At 35.9% G+C, this 9493-nt stretch overlaps 1 protein-coding gene across 1 annotated transcript in view; it reads right to left on the reverse strand.

The window, feature by feature from the left end:
* FIG4 (FIG4 phosphoinositide 5-phosphatase) overlaps nt 1-9247 on the reverse strand; it is a 63028-nt gene extending 53781 nt beyond the window's left edge. The window contains exons 1-6 of the mRNA XM_009289203.2: nt 9206-9247; nt 8555-8653; nt 7372-7495; nt 4192-4348; nt 2830-2880; nt 641-789 (exon numbers count right to left, since the gene is read on the reverse strand). Coding sequence (XP_009287478.1) covers nt 641-789; nt 2830-2880; nt 4192-4348; nt 7372-7495; nt 8555-8653; nt 9206-9247 — 622 coding nt within the window. The remainder of the gene's footprint in view (nt 1-640; nt 790-2829; nt 2881-4191; nt 4349-7371; nt 7496-8554; nt 8654-9205) is intronic.
* Between the last annotated feature and the right edge of the window lie 246 nt (nt 9248-9493).

The following is a 9493-nucleotide window of genomic DNA, read 5'->3' on the forward strand; positions in this document are numbered from 1 at the left end:
CACAGCACGCACTTTAAAAAGGTACAAATAAAACCCCCCCCGTGCAACTTTTTTTTTTTTTTTTTTTTTTTTTTTAAGTGTGAAGCAAAAGGGAGAGAAAATAGTTTCCTGTCTAGCTGGTCATCTTTACACTCTTACGAACACGTTAGATCCAAAGTGAAGGCTGTAGTTTTCAACTGAAATCAGTAACTTTTCTTAGACATTCTGATAGAGCTTACTACATCAAGTTGATACTAGCTTTGTACAATTCCTGTCATCAATATTTTCCAACATGAAACAAAAAAGATTTATTAGTACTTAATCAGTTATTGCTTCCCACTCTCTTTGTAATTCATTCCTATTGGGAGTCTTACAAGTCAGTTGGAGAATCAATTGCTAAAAAACATCAGCGTGCTCAATTATCTCCCTGAGCTGCAATGTAAATTAACAAAACAGTGATTAATCACCTCTAGAAATTGCATTGTTCAAATTCAAGTGTCTGTAATTGGCACTTTCTGTAATCTTTTATTAACTCACGACTGTTATGAGACTACTGATCAATACAGAAGACCCAAGTGTTTCTCAAAAGTAAACTTGAGTACATTCAGAATATGTTCTACTATGACCAACAACATTAGTTTAATTAGGCATATTGGCTTACCACTTCCACCCTGTGTTGAAAGTCCTTCATCTTCAAATATATCAAAACTCTCTTGACGGGTCTGAGTTGTTTCAGTTTTTAATGTCTCAAGTGGCATTCTCAGGACAGTAAGATTATACTGAAGGGAGTGAGATAGATCATAGCTGTAACTGATAGACAGTTATCGTTTATTAATAATTGTAGATGCACAGGACTTTCCTGAAAGCCCTTACTCTCCATCTGTACTTATATTTAACACAGTACTATTTTGTCCATTTAAAAAAGCCTTTTAAACAAGATACACAGATTCTGATTCTATAATGGCAAATGATACAAATGATTTCCAAAAGAAGCTTTACAAACATAGAAACTGTTTACAGTACAATAGCTGAAATATCCATATACATAGACAACCTCATTTTTCTGAGATTTAAGTACTACTTTCTAACTACTACCTGAACTCAAAACAGCCAAAAATTTGCTCCACCAAAACTGTATCTGTCTTCAAATTGGTGATTGCAGCATAGATGCATCCTAAGACAGTGGCTGCTGAATAAGCAAAAGGTGGGGTTTTTTATTAGTTCCATAACAGTAACAAATTCTGCAGCTCATGTCTTTTATACTGACAACACTCTACACTAATTGCTGGATTTTATAAGCCACTAGGATTCATTTCCCCAGAGAAACCAAATTTATATAACACTTGAATCAGAAATACAAACAGATTTCCAAAGATTTTCCTAAGATGGCATCAATGACTACTGGCCCCCCAGTAAGTTCTAGATATTCATTAATGATCTAAAAAAAAAAAAATTATTTAAACATTGGACATTTAGATTTATCGTTGATGATAACAAAGTAACTCATGTATTCACCACATTTCCATAATAATGACCTGACATGCCTATCTATTAGAAAAAAAACAAAGTCTGTTACATGCTCAGCTTGTATAACAGAACCTTTAAACAGTACCCCAGTAAGAGACTTGTTCAGGCTATTCCTCCACTCATGTATTCCACATTTCCATAATAATGACCTGACATGCCTATCTATTAGAAAAAAAACAAAGTCTGTTACATGCTCAGCTTGTATAACAGAACCTTTAAACAGTACCCCAGTAAGAGACTTGTTCAGGCTATTCCTCCATTTTCCCCTTAGACCAGAAGTTTTCTTATAACTAACTTCTAATTCTGTTCAGAATTTATATGAAAACCATGCAGAAAAATATGCTATGATTTCAGCCACGAACAATTTAAATTAAGCTGATAAATGTGTTTATCAGAGTGTCTCATAAGAACCTTCTCCTTTCCCCTCTACGTATGATCACAGAAACAGTATACATTCATCATCTCCAAGCAGAAAAAAAACCTGAAAGCTGTATAATGTTAGGGCTGGAAGACAAAGCATGGAAGAAAAACGCAGGTTTTAAACTGTGAAAAAGCCTTTCCATGCAAAACCACTAAACAGATATGAAACTTTAGTAGGTTTCATCTCCAGATACAGTTGTGACAAAAAGCCTTTATTTTCCAAGAGGGAGTTATGTTCGACACTGATACACCTTTTGGTACTTGCAAGAGAGGGGTTTTTTGTTTTGTTTTTTAAGTCTTAAAGTCTTCTAACTACTACTGCCAGGTTTATCACCACATTTCCCCCACTTTTCTGCTGTCCCAAAAATCTCATGTGTAATAGTAGCTGGGACACAGAAGCTTGTCTTAGCTATGGCATTTATGAAGCAGCATGCAAGAGAACTGGTAATGCCTAGAAGGCCCTATGAAAGATGTACCCTACACAGGGTATATTTTAGATGAGGACCTATTTCTCTATCTTTGTTTCCGAATCAAAGCAAAGCTTTATTTCTGGAAAACGAGATCAAGAAAGAAAAACTGACAGGGCAAGCAACCCCCCTGAAATATACTACTTTTCCAAAGAAAGAACTTCTGCATAATCTGACAAAGGTGAACAGTCAGTGAAAACAGTAATTTCAGTGTCTACCTTCTGCTGTGTCCCTAATATTTCTGTAATTTTTCAACTTCATGGAGACTGCATTCTTAATCAATTTGTTGAAGGAGAAAGTGGGTTCAAAAGACACAGATGAAAATGGACAAGCAATGTGATCACGTGTCTTATTTCCCCAGAACACCAACCAAAAGCAGAATCTTACAGCAAGTGTAGTATACAATTTTTTAAAGGAATTAGTAACAAATACTTACCTAAAATAGAAGTTGCTAGAAAGGTCCACATTTTGAAAGATTCTCAGATACCTAGCAAAATAATTCAAGTTAAAGGGAAAGTTATCACTTTAACCAGACAGACCCCAAGAAGTCAGAGGATCTCAGAAATTAAACTGCATGTGAATATTGACTTTTGCTGTAAGTTCTCTAGCTATCTTACTGTAATTGTTTTGACAGGTAATTCCACTAGAATGTCAGCATCTGGATTAAATAAATCAAATAGCCTTTTTTTAATCCAGTGTCTACTCGTGTACATACTCTGTTTCCTTAGGTGGTTGCAGATACAGTAGTAGTTCTATTTTCCACATATGTGGTTCAAATTCTCTAGGACTTACACAAGTAAACTCCCAACAGTACTATACAAGAATTAAATATTTTCACAGTTCTTCTCAAATAAATGAACAAGAAACTACTTCAATGTGTCATACACTTGCAAATTCTCAGAAGAAACCATAATGCTGTCTATGAAAGATAAAATGGCTAACACCATAAATATATAGGTTAGATAATATGGTCTGCTGCATTCTAAGAGGGGAGACTGAGGTTTACAATCAGTCATATCTTAAAGTGAAAACTTTTTTAATAGTTACCATTGGCTTGATTTATTACCTGACATCAGTTTATCATAATCCATCACAACTTTTAGACTATTCACACTTGGTACAGACTGAAAAGTAGTTTATTGATACCATTTGCCTGGGATTTCATAGAAGTAGTTACCCCACCCTGATAAAAACACCACCAGGATGTACTTGTAAATTTCACACAAGATTCCCTGCTGATCAAAGGCCCAAATTTCTTTCTTTAGAAAGAAGTCACAGAAAGGAAAAAAGCTAAACTTACCAGTGGGTCAGTTTATCACCCTTTACAACACCAGCATTCACAAGATTCTGTCAGTACAGAATCACTAAATTAAATAATCTACTCAGCACTTCTTGAAGGGCACAAAAGATCTCTTCAGGTGAGATTAACATGATGCTAGAGCTACTAACAAAAGAACAATACCCCAAACAACATAAACCAGTATTAGCATTACTTTGCCCTTATAAGAACAATGTTTATATTGGATGTTTCCTGGTGCACATTTGCTAGGATGTAGCTTTGACATGTAGGTGACACGGAGATGTGGACAAAAAGCTCTGAAAGACTGTAACAGTTGTATTTACCCTCCAGGTTAGAGGCCACAGAACTTGTGGCCCACTCTCCATTTTTCCACGCTAAGATAAAATGACTTGAATGACATACTAACAGAAGGAATTCTATGGCCAAAATTTCTAGTTGCAGTTCACCATTGCTTAGAAAATATTCAAGAAGTACACACTGTTTACCACCGTTATTTACCTGGCTTCATCAGGATGAGTGACTCTTACAGAGTCATTTGGAATGTAGATCATATTTGTATCTTCTATTTTATATATTGCATGACCTCCAATATCTGCCATTTTTCTTCTTTTTGTTATTAACACAATGTAGTAGCCTTCTAAAAACCTGACAAAGCCTGTTAAAACAGCATTAAAATGCTATTAGTTGGATGTTTGCATTGATTTGATCAAACATATTTAGAAAAACAGTATCAGAATTGTTTCAACACTTCATAGAAGTTTTGTTTGTTCTTAATATATAATGTGCATATATATACACATACAAAAATATACATACGCATAGACACAGTCTTACAATTCCCCCTCAGTAAGTGTTAATCAATGAAGTACATAGTTTTTACTTTTTCTCCCCTTCCACTGTGCTTATTTTTAATATTAGGCAGCAGAGTTAAGACACTGAAAATTCAAAATAAGTTACTGTCTAAAGATACTTGTATTTGCTTTTTATAGGACTCTCATTGTTCAGAGCAAGGCATACCCTAATTACTTCAGACACCAAAAGGTTAATTTTCCAGGGCAAGGAGGAATCCCAATCTCCAATTTTCTTTTCAGGTTTATGTATTCTTTACTGGGGAGGAGCACAGAACAGCAAAAGGAGTTGAGGGTACTACAACACCTTTGTGCTCTCTCTCCTTAACAGCAGGGAATTAAATTCCCTGACTACAGCAGCATCTCCCCGAAATTAGCCATTCAGAGCATCAGGGGTAATCCTTTCTTTCCATTTTCTCTCTCAGATACCAAGACTTGACTGTGCTGAAGTCCAGATGGCTAAGGAGGTAGAACAGGCAGTGTCTGGCTTTATTGCCCATCAAAAGAAGGCTTCTGAAGCCTCCACCCTCGTTCCTTAACACTACAGGGCATAGCCATGCTTCTTCACTGATGCTTCTTTGGATGTCTCTATTACATATCATTAGGAAAAAGAGTAACAAACCTTTAACTACAATACAAATGTAGAAACTCAAATTAAAAATAGAAATACGTAACCACCCCTGAACCCAAATTTGTTTCTAATACAGTATAGGCAGTGATACAGCAGTACTAAGTTTTAATAACTAATAAATTACATGAATTAATTAGCTCTTGGAGGTAGCTGCTTTGATGGGTTGCTACTAGTAAAGAGCCTGAAACTCAGTCACTGCTGCACTGTCAACAAATATATTAATTGGGGGGGGAAAAAGCCCCTCACAATTCACATTTTTACTTGTATTTATACAGTTCTTTTAGCTTTGCATTATAAATTAGAGCAGAAGCATGAGCAAAGCACACATTTTCCTCCCTGTCACTGCTGGAGGCTGCAATGTGATCGAATGAACTGTAATTCTTTTCTTCTGCCTTATTAGCCCCCCTTGGAAAAATGCTCTCACCTGCACAACGAGAGGAGACCCTGCTGACAATAAGAAATAAAGTCTTCCATGTGAAGCAGCCAGACTATTGAATTTCAATTGTTAAATAGCAGTCAAAATTCTTCCTATATCCTCCAGGTACTGAAATCACCTACGTGAACAGTCTCTATCCTTTGAATTTCACCCAATGTTATACCAAAGTGTGATAAGGAACCCAGCCTTTCCCCTTGGCCTGGTTCTCTCTGTTTAAAAGCGATCTCTACTTTTAAAAACTATATAGTGAACCAGAACTTAGCCTATCAGCACCCCCATTCTGAGTGCGCTGAATACACTGCCTCTGGTTAACGAAATAACCAGAGAACAGAACAAAGCTGTCCTTTCCTATTCTACAAAAAATAGCCCTGCCCTCCTGACCTGAGCCAGGAGGCAGAAATAAACAACCAGTTGCATTCCCTCAAATTACGTGTTTATACAGATATGATTAGATAGGATCAAGATGGAAGACAACTAAAGCATATACTTTAAAAGTACAAGATAATCTGAAGATCACTGAGAGCATGTTACTTCTAAAGAAATAATCTAGAAATAGTACACCGTATCTGATAACCAATACATTTGTCCAGCTACAGCACAGAAACTCTCCTGTTATGAAAAGTACATATAAACAAACATACAATTGAGATGCAAAATTTCCATTGAACACAACCACTTTCCAACCGAATATATTATCACATATTTAGATAGTGAGCACTGATGGCTTGTGCAAAAAAGCTAATGCTGCAAGACTGTTAGAAGCTTCTTTAAGTTTACCCATATTATTAATACTCTTAAATTAATAAGGAACATAAACATCATCTGAGGAATTTCTGAAAAGCAGATCCATTGATAGATTCCAAAAGGCTTCACGGGCCAAAAGAATATAGAAGAAAGTTTGCTTAATCAGCCACTTTAGATTAAAATACTAATAATATTTTCTTATGTTTTGGTTGTTATGCAAAATTCAGCAGCATCTTTTAAAGTAATTGCAGTCTCCACCTCCTCTGCAGCTTTGGATTTAGATGTTCAGGTGTATATTGATGCCAAAAAGTATTCTTGGGGGCTGTCAGAGCACACATTAACATTTACTTTGGAGACATCACCCCATCAATATATCGACCTCAGTATCTGACAACAGGGAGGAAAGTAGTGACTTTTGGATGAAGTTAGAAGCTATTAAATCCTTGAAGCAATTCTCTAGGATTATGGACAGCTGATCAGCATTTAAGAATTTAGTTGACATACTAGTCAGTTATACTTGTTTCATGAAAAAGAAATATTGAAATATGTCATTGCAAAAAGTCAACTAAAGAGAAAATTAAGTCATCTTTCTGAATAGTGTGTGATGAATAAATACAACCTAATAAAGGACATCAACTTTCATTTTCTTTTAAAAAAAGGATTCTGTGAGCTCTGGAATTCAGGAAGCCATGTTCCACGTGATTTGTGTTCTGCAATCCGTTGAGTTTGGTGACATCTTCAACCAAGCTTCTAGAGTTTGGCCATTTCCTAGATCTCTCCCTTAGTGGTGAAGAAGAGACTAGTTACAGCACAACTCTCATCCCTATACAGGCCATCTGTTTTCACAAAATACATAGAAACTTATTTATCTTCGAGAATGAAATTTCTCAATCCTCTTCAGTTTAAAAAAAAAAACCCAAACATAAAGTCAAGGGGAAACAGAAAGATATACAGTGTGACACAGCAAGCCTCACCTCCTTAAGAAATAAAGATTTTATAAAACCAAACAAAACACTTACCTACTACACCAAAAGCAGAGACAGCTCGAGATAACCCAGAAGAGCCCTTCTGCCCAATCTTTGTTCTGTTTCCCAGGTCTAAACGGCCAAGAAGTTCCCTCACCTCTTGTTGTGTATACACATGCTTTAAAATAAAAAGTCACTTAAGTTACTGCTTTGGTAGTTAAATGTGATTTCATGTCAGAGAATAGAAGAATTTACTTAACATACAATGAACCAAATGTCTGCTCTACATCCGCTGTTTCCTGTTTCAGTCCTACCAACAAGTACAACAAGTTTTTTACGCACAAAACTCACCGTCCACTGCAACAGAAATATTCACGGTCACATGTGAATTCAAACATTTCTAAGTCTCAAGTGTTAGGATTTTAAACCATAAACTTCTTACAAAGGAATCAAGTCTTATTCTATTGTGTACATTAAGACTCTTGTTGCTGCTGTTTATTTTGCTTCAGATATGACGTATCAGAAACACTAAAAATTTGGCTAGATAGTAATTAAATTTATTTTGCACTTAGAACAGCATAGCTGAACATAAGAAAACCATTGGGAGCATATACGTAATAAACTGAAAAACTTGGGAAGACTTCATTAAAGCGAACGTGCTGTTTGGAGATCTTGTGGCTGCTCCCATACTGTAACTAGTCATTATCATGCTAATACTGTATGCATCTGACATATGAGGAGAGGCTGAGAGAGTTGGGATTGATCGGCCTGCAGAAGAGAAAGCTCAGAGGGGATCTTATCAATGTCTATAAATACCTGGTAGACAGGAATAAAGAAGTCTGAGGCAGACTCTTCTCAGTGGTATCCAGTCAAAGGACAAGAGGCAACGGGCACAAATTGAAATACAGGAAATTCCATTTGAACATAAGAAAAAGCTTTTCTACTGTGAGGATGGTTGAACACTAGAACAGGTTACCCAGAGACGTTGTGGAGTCTGCATCCATATTCAAAACGTGACTGGGCATGGCCCTGAGCAACCTGATCTAGTTGACATTGCTCTGAGCACGAGGGTAGGGATAGACACTCTCCAGAGATCCCCTCCAACCTCAATTGTTACATGAGTCTATGATTCTGTAACATACCTTTGTTGAAACAGATTAAATGTGTAATATTTACATTCAGCTCAATATAGACAGTATTATTCGGAATAACCGAAAAAACCTAGAGAGGCACTCACCTTATCATCAATTATAACCAAATCCTTTGGTTCAGTGCGATCTATTTTCAAAACACGGTATTTGGTTTCTGCAGGATTACTTCCAACAAGAAAATACCGCTACAGTTAAAAAAAAAAAGTCAGAATATTATACAAGATAAAGCAACCAAAGCTTATTGTAACATAAGACATCAACAATGCCATTTGTATAGTTTCTAGACTAGATCCATTTCAGCTAACATCAAATATGCAATATTCCATATGGACTGTTAATAAACTGTTTTAGACATCAGTACCTTTGTATACAATCAACCTTTACAACTTAAAAGACCTCATTCTCTCCACTGTACAAGGAGGAAAAAATTTAAAAATTGAAGAAAGGTGAAAACCTGTTTAGAGAGGGAAAAAATGCAGCTTACACCAGGCACTGTGCAACTACACCCTGCCATTCCCCACTGTCTTCCCATTTGCTTTGTAAAATTTAGCAGAAGCTTATACACACAAGTTTGTAACTTTTTATGATCTAAAACTACTGTTGCTATATTGTAGTCTATCACTTTTTCTGCCAACTAGTCTTTCCTAGTCCATACTAAACACAGAAAAATTGTAAATACTTCAGTATTGCAAGTTTTCTTCATTTTTTATTTATATTTGCTATGATAGACTTCTCACCATTGTTCTTCCACAACACTCAAGTTTAATTTGACCAGCCATGCTGGTTAAAAATACTGCTTTTTTTAAAAAGACTAGCTTTATTTCTCATTTAAAATATGAAAGAAAGACCACAGATAAACATATAATGTCTCCATTTCTCATTTAAGAGGATCAAACTATAAATTAATTTTTACAGTTAGAGGAATTAACAGTAAGCACAGGTTGCAGGACTGACTTGCTATAAGCAGCTCTCATTTTACTAATTCATTTAATCTGTGTGGTGCTACCACACAGCAAGGTGTAACT

Source organism: Aptenodytes forsteri, unplaced genomic scaffold, assembly GCF_000699145.1.
Source record: "Aptenodytes forsteri isolate BGI_AS27 unplaced genomic scaffold, ASM69914v1 Scaffold217, whole genome shotgun sequence".
NCBI classification, from domain to species: domain Eukaryota; kingdom Metazoa; phylum Chordata; class Aves; order Sphenisciformes; family Spheniscidae; genus Aptenodytes; species Aptenodytes forsteri.